The sequence below is a fragment of the Danio rerio genome, chromosome 21, assembly GCF_052040795.2.
Source record: "Danio rerio strain M-AB ecotype USA chromosome 21, GRCz13ab, whole genome shotgun sequence".
Taxonomy (NCBI): Eukaryota; Metazoa; Chordata; class Actinopteri; order Cypriniformes; family Danionidae; genus Danio; species Danio rerio.
Window position 1 is genome coordinate 39,546,196 of NC_141041.1, and position 20,096 is coordinate 39,566,291.

The window sequence follows — 20,096 nt, forward strand, 5'->3', positions numbered from 1 at the left end:
TTATTCTATGCTTAGGCAATCGGAACAGTAAGAGCTTAAGGAGAAAAAAATTAAAAACGATTTATTAACCAACTCTAACTTTAGAGCATAGTGATTGAATATTTACTCACGGGGAGGAGTTTCCTCATCTCAGCTTGTAGACATACAGGCACACACAAACAGTAAATTCGGAGAGATATGAAACGCACATAAATTATTTAAAGAGCCCATATTATGGGTTTTTGAAAATTCCCCTCCATGTAGTGTTTAACACAGCTCTAAGTGAAGTGAAGTATCCAGCTAAGGCTTAAATCTGTAAGAATACAGTGTTTAAAACGGTTGATTCATCTATAAAAGAGTCGACTCATAGTGCTTCAAAAGAGTCGCCTTGATACCGAGTCATTAGGTGTTTCGCCATGACGTACGAACGAAACCAAGTTATTCACGTGCACACGCAAACCCGGGAGATTTCAAACCTGAGGCCCCGCCCTCTGACGCAGAAACGCAGACACACACACACCCACAAACACACGCACACAAACATGCCGGTCGATTGAATTCACACTGCAGATGGGTATTATATCGAGTCTCTACCCAAAGATGAAACCTCAGCATTATAACCAAGCAGTTGGAAACTACATGCTACAAAGAATACTTCATCGGCATTTGTTAAAGGAAGGATCAGTAAAGAGTAACTTACTGATGGACGTCAGGATTAGTTTCTTCCTCCATTTCTCAAGTGTAAGTACGTGCGATTAAAGTTGTTGCCTCGTTGACTCTAGCTTGCAAATGTATTTAGTTGTGATTTGTTACTTGTAACCGCGTGTACTGTATCAGGTTAACTGGCTATATTCTCTTATCGCGTGCAAAGTCTCGTTAAAAACGTGACGCGTGCTGCTTTGTTTATAAAGCTCGGTGGAGGAGTAGTGTGTGTGTGCGCGTGCGCTGTCGTCCGGAGGTATGTGTGTGTGTTTGTGTGTGTGTGTGCGCGCGCGCGTTGTCGTCAGGAGGTGTGTGTGTGTGTGTTTTTGTGTGTGTGTGTGTGTGTGTGTGCGCGCGTGCAAGGACGAGGGCAGTGTGTGTGTGTGTGTCTGTGAAAAGAGCAGAGTGAGACAAGCTATGTAATCTCCTCAACAGTTTTTGGATTTAACAGTCATCTGAATTTTCAAGCCCATCGACTGTATTTACATTGACCCACTGGCAGCTAAAATCCATGCCTACACTATCAATGTATGAACTGTGTATGAACTGTATGAACTGTATGAACTGTGATTACTTTTATATTGCTGATTAGCTGTTTGGCATTTCACTCTGACTGAAGGCAGTCGACTAATCGCAACAGACTGTCATTGGTCCAATCAGCGCAGATTAGCTTCGCGCTAAGGAGGGGTTTGGGAACAAATGAATCACTGGACGATTCATACAGGAGTAGCTGGGATAATTAGGTAAAAATAAATGCAGATTATAAGACCATGAAAGTGTTTTTTGACCTTGCATGCATATTAGACTGTTGTTGGAGACCCTTACAACCAAGATATGACCCTATTTCATGTATAATATGGGCTCTTTAAACGTAAAACTGAAAAAAAAAAAAACGCAATTCATAAGTGCGCATAGAACCATGAATGTCGTACTGATCGGTTTAATATTATATTGAGAATTGTAGCATCCTTAGTGTAAACGGGGCCTAACAGTATTTAACTTTTGCAGTAAATGGGATCCTTCAAAGGCATTTTTTCAGTGCTGAGGTTCTGGAGTCACTGTTTCCTTACTCTGAGACCTCATAGCACTTTGAAAGTTATAAGAGGAGCTCAAATTAAAAGTAAAAAATAAAATTTAAAAAGTGACTGGAACATCTGTAAACTTATAAAATAATTCCTGATGGATCTCTCTTCTAAAAGCCAACACTTGAGATGCACATTATTTAAATATTTATTTAGTTATTTGTGCTTCTTTGGAATGATATGAATTTTAGTGCTTTTTCATGACAGTTACTGTAAAGTATATCATTGATTAGAGTCCAATCTAAATAGGTAAAAACGGATTCTGGATCTCACTGCCTTCATAAAGTCAAATTTGAACCATTTATTGTGGTCCAACAACAGAGCCCTGGTGTAAACTATTGACACAATGTTCTAAAGGAGGAACCAGTTTCTGCATCTCTTCTACTCAGTAAATAAGTTACTATTTTCACAGAGTCCTCTCAATAATGAATGTCACATTTATACCTCCACCTACAGCTGAATATTCAACATCTCATCAGCCTTGCTAACTGAGTCCTATATTGTGTTTCTCACGGGCCTTTTGTGCTGCATAAGATGGCACAGTCTTTCACTTACCCTTATCACAGACACACATTAATGGCCATCAGAGAACTGTGTTCTCTTTGAACGGTTTACGGCGAATACCCTTTGATCATAAGTAGTGCTCGCTTCACAGAAAGCCTGAAAAGATGTCTCTTTGATATCGCCCTGCGTTTACATATCAATGAGTGCCACCGAAGATGGGGGCCCAGGCGACTCTCGTGCGCCACACTTTTGGAAATCTGTGGCGACCGGTAAACGCATACATTTGTAAGACAGTTTTGCAGATGAGATTGAGTAGCCACCTTCATTCGGAAGCAAGGACTCGTCAAGTGTTTATCCTCAATAGACCGTGGCTCATTTGACTGTTTTGGAGTAGAGAACCCCACGTCTTTATGGGCTTTCATTAGACGTCATTTTGAGGCTCATTTGAAATCAATCCCCCTTCGGACCCTCACGCCAGCTCCAGTGTCGGCCGGATGAAAAATGAGGCGGGGCATTGGGGCTTCGGGCGGCCCCCTGTCCGTCCTGCTTGGCCCAGTCTGTTAATACAGCATCATCTGGTCGAACGGACGGGCAATTCCCACATCTCATTACCGACAGGAACTGTGGGTCATTACTCGGGATGGATTCCCATTAGCTGAACTGAGGGTTTGAGACTAAATACAGAAGCTTTGGACACAAGTGCATACTCACAAGCACTTTGTTACATACTCCTCAGTCACTTTTAACTTGTTCACAGACATCTGGATGTGAAGAAAGGGAGAACAACTAGAGAGAACTTATCCAATTTGAGCGTGTCAGATAGAAAGATCTCAAGAGGAAGCGTAACTATTTAAATATTGTCAGAAAAGTGGATAATTGGTATGAGTTCAGTTTCATTCATTTTAAAATGTATCATTTTAAATAAGATATATTCCCAAACCCAATCCCACACCACTTGAACAAATGACTACAAATTACATAAAAAAGTTACAAATTGCCGTCAGATTGCCTTGAAAGCCCTACATTTAAAGAAACCATGAATTTAATTATTGTTATTTAGTTTTACTCATATTTATTTTTTGATGACAGATGACAGCAGCTATGCAAATTATTTTTTTAAATCTCTATTTCCACCTGGGTAAACTCATCCCGAGGCCTCTATAGATTATCCAGTGACATTGATGTGTTCCAAGACCTGTGAAGACATGATACCAAGGAACTCATAATCCTGGACCAGGCCGTATCCTGAGCAGATGCTGTGGTGCTCATGGAGGAGGCTGATTCCTGAAAGACCCCAGTGACAGATTCTCCGAAAGTTTGGCCAGAGGAGAAATGGTCGTGCCCAACTGAGCCTGGTTTCTCTCTAGGTTTTTTTCCCTTTACTTTCGTCAATTGGTGAAGTTTGTTCCTCACTACTGTCGCCACTGCCTTGCTTGGTTTGGGATTTGTGGAGCTGCGCATCGATGGATTTGCTCTTTAATGTTACTCTTCAGTGCTCTTCAACCCACATTGAACTGAACTAAACTGAACTTCAACTCTGAAAACTGGACTGACACAGTTTCAGTTTACTAGAACTTCTATGTTAAGCTGCTTTGACACAATCTACATTGTAAAAGCGATATAGAAATAAACATGAATTGAATAGATGGCATAGCACCCACAGGCTCTGTTAACTACTCAGTTAAGTATGACCTTAAGGATATATCCTTATAAATCGAATCACCTACTTGAAAGCAATTTAAGGGCCTGTTTTCCTCAAATGAAATATATACAACATATCTCTGTTCTCCCTGAAGAGGAATTCATTCTCGATGACACATTAATTCAGGATGACTGCCCGGTCATCTGGAAATCAAGGTAATAGAGAGGCAGTCAAGAGCAGGTTTAACCTGCAGGAGTGCGAGAAAGACGTGGCATGGGCTGGTGAGTGAGGATAATGCAGGTCCTTCATATGGTCCTTTGCCGTATGAGCCATCTGTTCACCTGACAGACTGTGTCCTGATGGACAGGGTGGCTAATCAATGCAGCTCTGCTTCACAGGTCTGTGTATGAACATATAGTGTTCAGCTGTTCAGCTTCATGCAAGCTTGAGTGTGTGGTTGATATTACAATTTTAAAACAGGGTACCTGCAAGTATTCCTCTTTCTATAGTGTGAATCAATGATTGGGAATATCTGTGCTTAAAAGCTTTCATCTCGGATAATGGTCAGCAAGCCTCTCCTGTCCCTTTTGGCGTGATGATTTATGGAAACAATAATTTTGTATAAAATAAAATAATTTAAATTGAACTGAACTGTTCATCTTGAACTGCTCATTTCTAAACATAATAGTTTTAATAACTCATTTCTAATAACTGACTTATTTTATCTTTGCCATGATGACAGTAAATAATATTCATTCATTTATTTTCTTGACGGCTTAGTCCCTTCATTAATACAGGGTTGCCACAGCGGAATAAACCGCCAACTAATCCAGCATGTTTTTACGCAGCGAATGCCCTTCCAGCCGCAACCCATCTCTGAGAAACATCCACACACACATTGACACACACACACTCATACACTAGGGACAATTTAGCCCACTCAATTCACCTGTACCACATGTCTTTGGACTGTGGGGGAAACCGGAGCACCCTGAGGAAACCCACACGAACGCAGGGAGAACATGCAAACTCCACACAGAAATGCCAACTGAGCCAAGGCTCGAACCAGCGACCCAGCGACCTTCTTGTTGTGAGGCGACAGCACTACCTACTGTGCCACTGCGTCGCCAGTAAATAAAATTTGACTAGATATTTTTCAAGACATTTCTATATAGCTTAAAGTGACATTTAAAGGCTTAACTAGGTTAATTAGGTTAACTAGGCAGGTTAGGGTAATTAGGCAAGTTATTGAATAGCAATGGTTTGTTTTGTAGACTGTAGTCAAAAAATATCTAGCTTAAAGGGGCTAATCATTTGGACTTTAAAATGTTTTTTTTTTTTTTAACTGCTTTTATTCTAGCCAAAATAAAACAAATGAGACTTTCTCCAAAAGAAAAAATATTATCAGACATACTGTGAAAACTTAATTGTTTTATGTTCAATCCACTTTAATTTGTAAAAAAAAAAATGAATGAGTTAAACTAATTCCTTCATGTTGTCCCAACACAAATCAGTTGTGTGGAACCCAGCTGTTTTTTATGGTGAACAAAATATGTTTACTTTAGGAATTCTCTTTTATTAATATTTTTATTATTATTATTATTCAATTAATTATTATTTCATTCATTTTTGTTTAGTTTTTAGTTTAGTTTGTTTTGTGGCTTAGTCCTTTTATTAATCTGGGGTTGCCACAGTGGAATGAACCACCAACTTATCCAGCAAATGTTTTACGCAGTGGATGTCCTTCTAGCTGCAACCCATCACTGGGAAACATCATACTTTTCCATTCACACACATACACTACGAACAATTTAGCCAACCCAATTCACCTGTACCACATCGTCACCTTAGAATTATAAGGCTCTATCTGACATTTTGTCAAAATTCAGTTATTGACATATTCTTATTAAATGACATCTTATTTACATTATGGGATTTTTTATTTTCATAAGTTGTTCACATTTTAGGTCTTTTTATTTTAAAAAACAAATGTTACACACATACTGTTTGCTATGGAATGCAAAAACTTTGAGGCTCAATACTTCAAAATCATTCAGAACGCAGATAGAAACTTATAATTCTAAGGTGACGACATGTCTTTGGCCTTGTGGGGAAAACAGGAGCACCCAAAGGAAATCCACATGAACATGGGGAGTACATGCAAATTTCACACAGAAACTGACGCAGCTGAGGCTTGAACCAGCAACTTTCTTGCTGTGAGGTGAACGTGTTACCCACTGCGCCATCGTGCTTCCCTATTATTATTATTATTATTATTATTATTATTATTATTATTATTATTATTATTATTATTATTATTATTATTATTATTATTTTTATTATTATTATTATTATTATCATTATCATTATTATTAAGATCCTGATGTTAACATTCGATGATATGAGTCTCTGGCTTTTGAGTGTAACTTTTCTTACAAGATATAAACACAATGGTTGATTAATGACCTACTCTGACCTGTCTGAATTTTGAACTTATGTAAAGTGCATCTAAAAGTCAAAAAGGAATTGTGATTGATTATTTTATGTATCTAAGGTCAAACATAGCTGTTAGAATATGCAAAAAAAAAAGTTTGTCAAAGATTAACAGGACTTTTAGAGCAGACCAAGTATGTGGCAGAGGTAAAAAAAAACTAATTGAAAGACTAAAATAGGTTCTTCACCTAATTAATTACGCAAGTACCCATTATATTTAAAGCACTATATGTGTTTATAGGCAGAAAAGTAGTAAGTAATTCTGTCTTTGTAGTCACTGCATGAATTGTAACTATAAAGGTCACTCATTTTTTTATTCTAATTTAACATAAGATTATGGCCATTATTTCTCATAAATAGAAGTATAGTTGACATTATTTAATATTTTGGAACCTCCGCCTATATTTCAAATAAGCAAATACTTAATCCATTATTGGTTCTTTATTAATATGTTTTCTGTTATTGTTTGTGAACAATTCATTCAATCTGTTAAAGAATATAGCATTTCCCATGACCATATTCCAGAATGACAATATAAATACACATCAAGTTTAATTTGTGAAAGAAGGCTTCATATTCTTACATGAATTGCCAAATGGTTTGAAAGAAACTCCACTGAATGTCTTGTTTTGTGCTGGATTACACATCTCAGGGTTAAACAGAAAATTCAAGAAATACAAAACTCTTGATTAGGCATGGGATGTTAACCGGTTTTAAGATTTGCCATGGTTTGGAAAAGTCCAAAAATGTTCTGTTATACCGTCCCTAAGGTATATGTGAGGGGTTTATATATATATATATATATATATATATATATATATATATATATATATATATATATATATATATATATATATATATATATATATATATATATATGTATATATATATATATATATATATATATTTTTTTTTTTTTTTTTTTTTTTTAATGTGCCTTTTTAAAAAGTAATGAAAAGAGCAGAAGTCAATGATTTATTTAAATTATTTAGCCTGACATGTTTATTGGTCCAAAATATTATCAATGTTTTCTAAACTAAAATGAAATGTATTTTGTTCAATGAGATTTTTTTTTTTTTTACCCAGACAATTTAAAAAGAACTTATTTTAGAGAAGTTATCAGAGTACCATGAGACCTTGAAACCATAACATTGTTATCCAAGATTATCATACTGTTAGAAAATTATACCAGCACATGCCTACTTTTGACAGAAATAAACATGGCATGAGGTTGCTGTAAAATGCTGTGAAGTATGTACACCATACCAAAAGTATGATTCTAAAGACGATGTCTATCCTTATAAGGTGAGCTACTGGGTCAAAAAAAAAATTAGACCTGACATAAGTCTAAACCAGTTAATCAAAAAAAAAAAAAAACACTTATAATCTGCCTTAAAAAAAATTTGTTGGTGGCTAAGTAATCCTTGTTTCACAGTTTGAGCCCAAAAAATTCATGTCTTTCAAGGGAATGTCTATTTCTTGAATTGAATTTAATTGAATTTTAGTTAACTTAGTTTAACTTAGACTAGTCCTGGCTGGGCCAGCTGGCATTTCTGTTTGCATGGGCCAGCTGGCATTTGAGTTTGCATGTTCTCCCCGTGTTGGGTTACTCCCACAGTCCAAAGACATGGGCTATAGGTGAATTGTATGAACTAAATTGGCTGTATGTATGAGTATGTGTTTGAGTGCAAGAGTGTATGGGTGTTTCCCAGTACTGGGTTGCAGCTTGAAGGCCATCCGCTATGTAAAACATATGCCAGAATAGTTGGCAGTTCCTTCTGCTGTGCTGCCCCCTGATATGAAAGTGAATAAGCCGGAAGGAAAATAAATGATGTGATTTGATGTTTAATTACCAAACATCTTATAAACCAGACATGTGTTACTGACTTTATTAAAGTATTATTATAATTTGTCATTATTTTGTATTCATTTTTTGGCTAGCCAGTCTCTCTGATAAAACACAGTTGTATAAACCAGGGCTGTGTAATTAATCGAAATAGAATTGCAATCATCATTTGAAACATTGCGGTTAGCTAATTGCAAGTGAGTGCAATATGGAGTACATATGTTTATTTAATTTCTTCTGCCCAGAGCAAATATGTGACTGCCATCTTTGTGTGATGTCTTAGTCTTATTCGCCAATCGAGTGACCACACTTTCATTCTGCCCAATCAAAACTTTTCAATCTGCCTATTTATCAGCCATGTTAGTTTGCTGAGTGTTCTGTATTTTTATAATTATAATTTCTTTGTTTGTATAATAAGCTACATAATCTCCCTTATTTGAGTTGAACTTGTCTACAGAACGATAAGATCATTTTATGTGTGCTTAAATTAATTCAATTTCTGAATAATTAAAACAAATCTGAATAAATGTAATAGTTTATAATCTTTTCAGTTTCTTCTTTTTAACTAACGCTGCAATTTACCAGTAAGAAGCTACGATACAAATTGAGCTGAAGCTTAACTAGAATTAAATCATCAAATCACAATCACATAATCTGTCAAAAAATTACAATTAGACATTTTCCCCAAATCGCACAGCCTAAGTTTAAACTATGCTGAAATATGGACAATCCACAGCCTCCTTTTCCCTGAAATAAAAATGTAAAATCATATCAAAACCCAGATCTTCAATGACAGAATTCCTTCAAATCCAGTTTTATTCCAGAACAAATCACTGACCCTGGAGTTCAGAGGGTGATCTCAACTCTCACAGCGTTGCTCCGCTGGAGTGATACAGGAAACCGATACACCCCCACCTCGGCCACAAGATCAACACTGATCCCTCTTGCTCTCGACACGCTCAATATTTTACATAAAACAAAAAGGCGAGCTAAGATCAGATGATACCGTTTGAGGGCTGAGAAGAGGGAGAAGTGTCTCCAGTTGCTGTGGGATTAAAGTCCCAAAGAAAAACTTACAGGACTTATTTCCAACTTCAAATATTACACTTGTTTGTGACTTGTCGAGCAAGGCAGTGAGTTTCGCTAGTGCTTACAGGGAGAGAAAGAGATGAGACAGAGCTCAATGGCAATGCGAGGACAATCCAATCTGATTTCATAACAGTGACAATAGCTCTCTAATGACAGAAAAGCTCTTGAAAGTGTGATGGCAAAATGAAAGGATAGGTGAGAGACAAAGAAAAAAAAGAAATAAAAGTGCTGACCGCTTTGGTAGTTAGGGATTTGCAACATACACAACTCTTAGTCCCCCAATCTCTGCATGCTCTCTCTCTCTCTCTCTCTCTCCCAGCACACACCTGGTTTTTGCTAACGCAGCAAATCACATGGCTGACAGATTCCCGAGCACGTTTAAATAATGCATGGGATTTCTCTTTTAACTTGTCAGTCGCCCCGCAAAAAAAAATATATATATCGGTTCTTTTCTGATGTCATTTGTGACAGTGATTCACCCTGACAGTTCTCCATTAGACCAATGAGTCGCTTTTTCGTTTGCCCATTCTTCTACCACTGTTCCGACAAGAAACACATGTTACTCCTTTTTTCCTGCTTTCTCCCTCAGCCTCTTTTTCTTGTTAACAGAGGTTTTCAGAGCAGTATTTATATTTAAAGACACAATTTCACAGGAGCCCCCATTAACTCACTTCACCCGGCAGAGTTGCTGCGGCCGTATTAGTCCAAACAGCAACAGAAACCCCTCAACAAACTCCAGCGTGTGCTATTGGATAAACTCTGGAGAAAAAAAGGCTGTCTTTTTCCGTGCCAAATATTTCATCAAATCTCGTTGGCTGCTGTCAAACACACCACTTGTTTTTTCACTCACTCGGGTGGGTTAACTTTGAGCGGACTGAGTGAGGAGGGAGATTGAAATCAAGCCTATCTATGCGGAGTGCCTGCTGCAGATAGCTGGGTCTTTTTGTGGCACGATCCACACAGTGGAGGAAAAACACAGATTAGCCATTTCCCCTTTGAAGTTCTCCTTCAAATAAAAAAAAAAAACCTAAAGGCTTCACCACCAAGAGTGAGAGGGGAGGGGACCAAAAACACATCTTGTGGGAATGTAAAGAAACAACAACAAAAAAAAAAAGGAAATCGCCATCGGGACTTTGTAGTTGTACCCGAGCAAGCGGTGTCTTGGCGGCGTAAGAGAGAGCGAGGTAAAGAGAGAGAGGTTAAAGTTGTCGGACGGCTTCAGAGGGTGTTTGTTTAACTTTGGGGATTCAAGGAAGCTAGATCAAATCCCAACTGGACACCCCCACTTCACCACCTCTCAACTCCAAACAACGCGCACCGACAACCAGTCCTATGTAGCATGGGGGGTATAGCTTGCTTTTGAGGACGAAATGTTTGGCCCAAAACCCAAATGTCTCTCTGCTTCCTCAAAGTTCCTCAGAACTTCATAGCTTTGGCTTGGGGTTTTCAATTAAAAATAACGATAAGCAGCTCCACACAAAATCTGCAGGCACATCTGTTTGAAGGCCTGTCATTCACGAAGATCTGTGCGGTTAGGGCTGTTGGACTTGAGGCGATTTAAGTTCGAATCAGAGCTCATGGTTCTTTCTAATTCCATCACATGCCACTTTTTGTCCTTTGTTATTGAAAATAAAGGTGAATATATATATTAGGTATGCAAAAAAAGTCAATGTTTCTACAATATATCTAGCAGAAAAGACATGCAAAGATGTCATTTTAAAAGGTAAAAAAGTCTGTGTTTTTGAAGCTAATGAAGACAGCAGAAGTTAAAGTATTATTTTGAATTATTTAGCCTGACATGTTTACTGCACACCGCCAAAAATATCAAGGGAGTGGCTTCACAATGACTCGGTGAATGTCCTTGAGTGGCCCAGCCAGAGCCCAGACCTAAATCCTATTGAACATCTCTGGAAAGATCTAAAAATGACTGTACACTGTTGCATCCCATCCAACCTGAAAGAGCTTGAGAGGAACTGCAGAGAGGAATGGGCAAAAATTCCCAAAGACAGGTGTGCCAAGCTTGTGGCATCATATTCAAAACGACTTGAGGCTGTAATTGCTGCCAAAGGTGCATCAACAAAGTTTTAAATAAAATTGCAAAAATTTAAAAGAATCTTTTTTTCACATTGTCATTATGGGGTATTAGAAATAATGTTCAGCTAGTTGAGAGAGGAAGGAGTCTGAACAACTTCCTCCACTCTCTCAACTAGCAGGCCAACCCTTGGCCAACACCCAAATTATGACTATAAAGGTGAGAACTTCTAGCAGTAACAGTGGAAGCTCAGCTGTAGGACAAGCGTACATCGCCCGGCATTCTTGGACATATGTGCAAATGCATAAATGCTTACTTTACTACATCCAATCAGCTTGAATTAGAAAAATCAAGCCGCGCTCAATGTTTTCTCATTTAACATTCCATTTTTCTAGGAACTTAATCACAATATGAAGTCACAGTTACAGTTTTCAGTTCATGCTGTCTTTATTTTAGTAATTTTCCAGACTTAATTAACATAAACAGACATAATTCTTCACATATAAGAGAGCAAAATCGTTTTTGCTGGAGTCTTTCAATCTCATTCACTTTTATTTAGACGTTAAAAAAGGCTCGTTATGCTGCTTAATGTTGCAAAATGATACTTTCTTATTCTGTTATTCCACTTTTTATGTATACCTGACAAAAGTCTTGTCGCCTATCCAAGTTTTAGGAACAACAAATAATAATTTGACCTCTAGTTGATCATTTGGTATCAGAAATGGCTTATATGAAAGTCAAAGGCCTCAAGATTATGCTTATTTTAACAAAATAAAACATTATCTTGCCTTTTTGATTTTTAATTATTTAATAAGAACGTCTTACTTTCTAGCGAGACTCCCATAATTCATCAAGATTCTTTGAATTCACCTTTAATGCCTTCTACTTCATCTTACTCCAGACATGCTCAATTATGTTCATGTCTGGTGACTGGGCTGGCCAATCCTGGAGCACCTTGACCTTCTTTTCTTTCAGGAATGTTGATGTGGAAGCTGAAGTATGAGAAGGAGTGCTATCCTGCTGAAGAATTGGCCCTCTCCTGTGGTTTGTAATGTAATGGGCAGCACAAATGTCTTGATACCTCCGGCTATTGATGTTGCCATCCATTTTGCGGATCTTTAGCATGCCCCCATACTGAATGTAACCAAAAAAAAACATGATTTTTCCCCTAAACTTGACTGATAACTGTGAGAATCTTCGGTTCATGTGGGTTCCAAGAGGTCTTTTTTTAGTATTTGTGATGATTGGGATGCAGTTTAACATTCAAATCATCAGAAAAATCTACCTTATGCCACTTTAGAAACGATAAACTGAAAGTCAAGTTATTATTTGTTGCTGGGAACGACAACAAGACTTTGTCAGGTAGTGTATATTCATAAACACACAGTTTTTCCATTTCTGCCATTTATTATTGCTAGTCATCTCCCAAATCGAAAGTTCTAAACAATCGTAAAAACAAGCCCTCTTCAACATCTCTGATGTTCAATAGAGTTAAATAGTGTTTATTTTTTTCCCCATAAACATAGAAGAACTTACCTCATGCTCATTTTGATTTGGGTTATAGACATACAAACTGTTCAAAAGCTATCAGAAAGCCATCAGGAAAAGTAAATCTGGCTATGAAGTGTCAACTTTATCAGATCTGACACCACATAAACAAACGCCTAGAGTGCTGGATTCTGTGCTTACTGTGTTTCACGGCCTGGGACTGTTGTTCACTCAGCACGCTGACATCCGCAAACAGGAGTGAAATTTGACTCTGTGCGATTCTCAGCTTCCATTGATGCGGTTCTCTCCATCTCTATCTCTCTCATCATCAACATTAGCTCTATCGGCAGCCAGAGTACATTAGAGGATGTGTGATTGAGTGCGAGACAGACGTGTTCTCTCCACCCCTGGCACAGGCTCTTCCTCCTCTCTCCTGCTCTCTATTCACTCGCCATCATCTTTCTGTCACTACACGCACTCAGTTTTTCTGTGCTCACTGCCGCACACATGGACCGCATTCAAGGTGATTTGTATTCAGTCTCAAGTGTTAAACTACAGCAGCAACAGCTTTTCCTCAAGGCTTATTATGAAGCGTTAAGTCTGTCATTTCAATTGAATGAGTTGTTGTAAAACAGCCAATGGCATTAACACTTGTGACCTAAACAGCTAACAACGACTTGTTTATCCACTTCTGTTATTTTTCGGTAAATGTCTGTAATTTAATGACTGTTATTTTACGTTTTTTTTTTACACTGAAGTAGTCAAGTACTTCACTGTTGGGGTTATTTTATGGTTCCTAACAACTATAGTAAACAAATGATGTAATTATGTGCAAAATTAAGAAAAGAAACTATATAAATATTGTTACAACCACAGCATAAAATAAAGTACAAATATAGTATGATGTAGCAATAATTTAAAAAAAGAGTTCTAAATATTGTAATATATACAGTTTGAAGCAGCGTTCACACCAGACGCAAAAGAAGCGTCAATCGCGAATGATTTACATTTTAAGTCAATGCAAAGGCGCGAATAGATATCCTACTTTTATTAACCAATCAGAAACTTTCTCTTGTAGGGGCGTGCTTATGACGTAGCGCCTGTTGTTGGTGTCCAAGGGGGTAATCCTGCTGCTGACACCAGATAATAGTTGATCAAACTGGGCTTGGCTCAGTCAGAAGCACCGCTGAAAGCTTTTATCACCCAGGTATAGTTTCTGGAGGAGTTTATAAACTCACAGAGCTGGGTGCACCACTGAAAGGATCTAGTGCATTCAGACATGGCTTCAAATGATTCGACACCGTTCTTCAGACCTCATGAAGCACATAAACATAGCTATTTTCTTAATCAAGTCCATGTTAGCACTTTAGCAACAAGCTACATTCATTGGGCAGACAGAAGCCCTGTCTATGACACAAATCTGCGTCTATTGCTCAGTTTGATGCACAAATGATGCAGATTTGATGCACAAATGAAGCGAGTAAACTCAAAATGTTCACACGTCCATTAACACGCGAATTGTGCAATTTATGCACGCAGCATAATACACTAAAATATACAATAAAAAAAGATGTGATCGAAAAAGTCATGACAGTAAATGTTTTTTTTTATCTTAATCGTCATTTATTACACTAAATTAATAATGTTTCAGCTCATTCTTGTAAGTTGTACAAGCTTTTAAGTCAGTTTAATGCAAGTCAAGTTCAAATGACTCATAAAGTAAGTTTGATTCAACAAAAGTCACGACAGCAAATGTTTTATGTTAATCATCATTTATTAAACTAAGCTAATCATGTTTCAACTTACTTTTATTTAAGTTGTAGAAGCTCTTAAGTCAGTTTAATTTAAGATCAAATGACTCATAAAATAAGTTTGAATCAACTTAAACTAAGGCAACCACATACAATATGGTTCAAAAACAGTTTAGTGCTTACTATAATTCACTATGGTATTTTTATTTGATTTATACTTTGATGTGAGTACACTATGTCACAAAAAAAACACTTGACATCCATTCTTTACGTAACCAGTGCAGATTAGTATGCTGTAGTAATTAACAACAGGCTCTAAATACTGTATACACAGTATACTCTACCATACACTGTAAAAAAGACAATCAAGATAAAGTCATGACAACATTGTTTTTTTAATGTTAATTATCATTAATTAAACTAAGCTAATCATGTTTCAATAAAATTTTTTTGTTTAAGTTATGAGAGCGTTTAAGTCAGTTTAATGCCATATAAGTTCAAATTATAAAAAAAAAACTGTAAAAATCAATGTAAAGATAAAAAAAAATTGATAATAAAATTGATAATAATGTTATTAACATTAACATTATTATCACCCCCCCTCCCAAATTCAGCTTAATGGAGAGAAGATTTTTCAACACATTTCTAAACATAATAATTTTAAAACCTAATTTCTAATTACTGATTTATTTTATTTTTGCCATGATGACAGTAAATAATATTTTACTGGGTATTTTAAGGCAGTTTTATACAGATTAAAGTGACATTTAAAGGCTTAACTAGGCTAATTAGGTTAACTAGGCAGGTTACGGTAATAGGGTAAGTTTTTATGGTTGGGGGGGGGGGGTTAATAATTCTGATTTTAGCTGTATATGGTAAGACTATGTGTAAAAGTTATACTTAAATATATACTTTAATGCCTTGTTTTTCCACCTTTATTTTCTTGTTCAATTTATTCAACTGTGATTTTAATACCTGTACAAACTGATATGAAAAAATGAATTGCTGATATTAATGTCACCCACTGCATATTCACACACACGCACTGGGTTTCTGTTCACATATATCTGTGTGTGTATGTGAGCGTTATTGGTCTTTGCAATAACAACGGATGGCATTTGTGTCTGTGCTCGCAGTTGTTGACTGTGATAATAAAGAATGACATTTTACTCGGTGTGTGTGTATGTATGTGTGTGTGGTGATGGTAACATCACAATCTAAATGCACAGTCAGGTGGGGAACATTAAAGACGTCATTAGCCTCATAAAGCTCAGCAGAAAAGAGAGGTCTGCGTGGGCAAGAACCCATTACCTCAGGTCACGTGCCTGTGTGCGTGCGTGTGTGTGTGTGTGTGTGTGTGTGTGTGTGTGTGTGTTGTTGAGGTGATTAGATTGCTGAACGCTTCCTAACAGTGCTCTTTATTTTCATATTATGAATATCTATGGCCTACGCTGGTAAGTGATTCAAAGCTAGTGAGTCATAAACTGGTCAAAGCTAATGACAAAGCTGTGTTTTTCTGTTGCGGTGGATTCTGTGTGTTTCATTACAAGGTGAGGAGCTCAGAAGTGATACTACTTAACTGCAACAGATGCAATAACTTGTAGGCATACAGTATTTGTGAATAAACTGAATATCAAGGAAAATGAGCTACAACAGATAAAAGATTATTAGCTAATTATTTTTTTTACATGGAAATTCCTAATTTTTACATGGGAATTTTTTTTTTTCGTAAAAGATTAGTTTTTCTTTTACAATCTCATTCAACTTAGATCATTAATAACACTTAACAGCATTGATATAAATATTTTTAAATGTAACCTACATGTGCTTGTGTATATAATAATAATAATACTAATACTAATACTAATACAACTACTACTACTACTACTAATATTAATAATAAAAATAATAATTATAATAATATTTATTATTATTATTATTATTATTATTATTATTATTATTATTATCTTTAATTTATTTTTTTATATAATTCGATAATAATGTAAATTTAAAGATTAATTTGTAAAGTATTTAGTGAATTATTATTATGATGTTTATTTTTTATTAATTAGTTAAAATATCTTATTACTATTGCTGTTATTAATAGTAAGTTGTATTATTATTATTATTATTATTATTAATATTATTATTATTATTATATCATTAATATTAATATAAATTAATTAGTAAATGTATTCTTGTTATTATTATTATTTTATCACTATTATTATCATTATTAATTAGTAAATTATTATTGTTGTTTGTGGTGGTGGTGTTATTATTATTGTTGTTATTACAGACAAAAAATCATTTAGGTTAAAAAAATATAAATGTAGTTTAGTTTTATTGATTATTTAGGATTATTAATAGATTGTGTAAATTAATGATTAAATTAATTAGTAAGTGGTAAATTGATATTATTAAGTAAAATTGTATTATTAGTTAATAATTTGTAAACTATTATTAATATTATTATTATTAATTAGTAAATTATTATTATTGTTGTTGTTGTTGTTATTATTATTATTATTAGTGCGCACACAAGAGCATTTAGGTTAAATAAAAAATATATAATTTAGTTGAGTGTAATTGATTAAGATTGATTGTAGGTAGTGTAAATTAATTAATAAATTACTTATATAGTAAAATATTATTAATTGGTAAATTATTATTATTAGCTAGTTTTTATTTGCAGTAAATTATTATTGATTATTATTATTATTATTAGTAGTAGTAGTAGTAGTAGTAGTAGTAGTAGTAGTAGTAGTAGTACTAGTAGTAGTAGAGGTATTATCATACACACACACAAAAACACGCAAGTTAAAAAAAAATATATATTCTGTTTTGAATTATTATTTATGTCTGAATTGGCAAAGCTTTATATTTATCAGCCTTTACTGCATGATCCTTCTGACATTATAGTAAAATGCTGATTCTGTGCTAAGGAAACCTTTCTTCTTATCAATTAATATTTTGCTGATGATAACTTTATGTATCAATAAATAAATAAATAAATAAGTAAATATGTAAATAAATAGAAAGAACAGCACTTTAGTTTGCTTTACAACATTTACAGCTTTACAAAGGCTTTCTATAAATGTACTGTCTTACCGTGTACTTCTACACATTTGATAAAAAAGGTCTTGCTAACCCAAAACCTTTGCAAACTGTATATACATTTAGTCCAACCTTTTAAAAAATATATAAAAATAATTGAAAAAGTAATGGCCAGGAATTATATGAATAAAAATATTGATTAAAAAGAAACAAAATAATTGAGTGCACTTTCGAAGTAAGTATGATTTTTCTTTGTACAGTATGTGTGTGACTCTGACCTGCACTGGAGTTCAGCTCTTCGTTCTCAGACTCTGTACCATTCTGGCTTCCTGCTCCATGAATGTTGTTCATAGCCATCAGTTTCATTTTCTGGAGTTTCATAGCTTCAGCCATGGCTGCTGCTGTCAGTCCTGTGGAGCACACACAGACAATGATAAGCATACCATATAACATACTTAGCCCTATTTACACCAGCTACTACTGTATCATCTATCTCCGGAGCTTAAATGTCAGGTGTACCAGTGGTTCACCTGATATTTACATGCATCTCACATAATCGTGAGATGAAAACATTTGTCCATGGGAAGCTCTCGAATGTACCTCCATCACTTCTGAACTTTTGAACTATTAACATTGTACTCTCCTATTCATGACCTTCATTCCTCCGACTTCGGTCGTTTAAAAGTCCTTGTGACTTGTTTGCGCTCTATAAGTGTCCGGAATATTTCTGCCCTGTCTTTGAGGCTGTGGAACTCTCTCCCCTATAACATTAGACACACAGAATCTTTGAAATAGTTGAAATCATTCTCGAAATCATCCTATTTGGAAAGTGTGTATTTGCAGTGTGTGTTTTATGATTCTGGATATTGAATGTCTTCATATCTATTTATAAGGTTAATATTACTAAACTAGAAACAGAAAGCTGCACCTGTATATGTACATCTAATGAGGGATGTAATGAAACATTTGGAACTGGAGAAAATTTGATTTTCCCTGAAAAAGAAAGACAGCACGTTTTATAAAATCTGGCAACCTTTCATGGATTATAAAAAATAAATTAATTGATTAATTCTGCAAGAAATAGTTAAATCAAAGAGGATTAGACTAATTTCGATTAAAATAGAAGGTCAGTTTTTTTTTTTTTTTTTTATTTATTATTATTTTTGTATTTTATTATTATTTGTTTCATTTATACATTCATTCATTTTATTTTCAGCTTAATCCCTTTATTCAACAATGGTCGCCACAGCGGAATGAACTGCCAACTTATGCATATGTTTTACACAGCAGATGCCCTTCCAGCCGCAACCCATCTCTGGGAAACACCCATACACTCCCATTCACATGCATACACTGTGGACAGTTTAGCTTATTCAGTTCACCTATACATGGTGGGTATATATGGTGGGTTACATTTGGGGTCTCGTCCAGGATTGGAGTGAGGCTTACGCCCCATTCACACTGAGCGTCAGCGTCAACGCTTCCCATTCACTTTGAATAGGTGATGTCTGCTGCCGAACTGCATTGTGGATCCTTCGGCGCAGCTTCAGAAGGCGTTGCTCGCTGCAGAAGTTGGGATTTGCTCAACTTTTCAAGCACTGACGGAAGCGTCAGCCAATCAGATTGCTTTATGCAACAGCTCAGACAGTGGCCTTGCTGACTAATTTCATTGACTGACACTGCTATGACGATCAAGTCAGCCCCAACTTCAGACACGGCTTCTGTCAAGCATTGAAGCCCCATGTGAAAGGGGCATTAGGGGGTGAGTGTAACAGAGGCCAGCTTGCGAAGTGCTATGCAGGTAAACCTCACTCCTCTGAGCTCAAAAGGTGCTCTAGCGACAGACGCTAGAGGCCATGGTCTTTAGCCTTTTTGTTAGCACAACAGACTTTCCATACAAAGAATAGCCATTTCGATCCCAACTCAGACCGGGTTGGGTGCGGTAGGCCGGTTGGGTTACATTTGGGGGCTCGTCCATGATAGTAGTGAGGTTTAGGGGGGTGAGTGTAAAAAAGGCCAGCTACCGAAGTGCTTTAGAGGTAAACCACACTCCTCTGAACTCAAAAGGTGCTCTAGCAACAGATGCTAGAGGCCAGGGTCTTTAGCCTCATTATTACAGCAACCAAATTCCATACAAAGAATCGCTGGTTCGATCCAACTCAGACCGGTTTGGGTGCAGTAAGACTAGTGGGTTACACTTGGGGGCTCTTCCGGTATGGGAATGAGGTTTAGGGGGGTGAGTGTAACAGTGGCCAGCTAGCGAAGTGCTTTGCAAGTAAACCTCACTCCTCAGACCTCAAAAGGTGCTCTAGCAACAGACGTTAGAGACCGTAATCTTTAGCCTACACTCAGAAATAAAGGTACACAAATTGTGGGTGGTACCTTTTCAAAAGGTACACATTTGTACTTAAAGGGTCCATATTGGTACCTC

General features: G+C 36.2%; 1 protein-coding gene across 4 annotated transcripts in view; it reads right to left on the reverse strand.

The window, feature by feature from the left end:
- dacha (dachshund a) overlaps positions 1–20,096 on the reverse strand; it is a 302,853-nt gene that overhangs the window by 95,953 nt on the left and 186,804 nt on the right. For all 4 annotated transcript variants that reach the window (XR_015519413.1, XR_015519414.1, XM_087299132.1 and 1 more), the window contains 1 exon segment: positions 17,944–18,075. Coding sequence is in view for 2 of the 4 variants with exons in the window: in XM_087299132.1 (XP_087155258.1) it covers positions 17,944–18,075 (132 nt within the window). In the remaining 2 variants the exon portion in view is untranslated.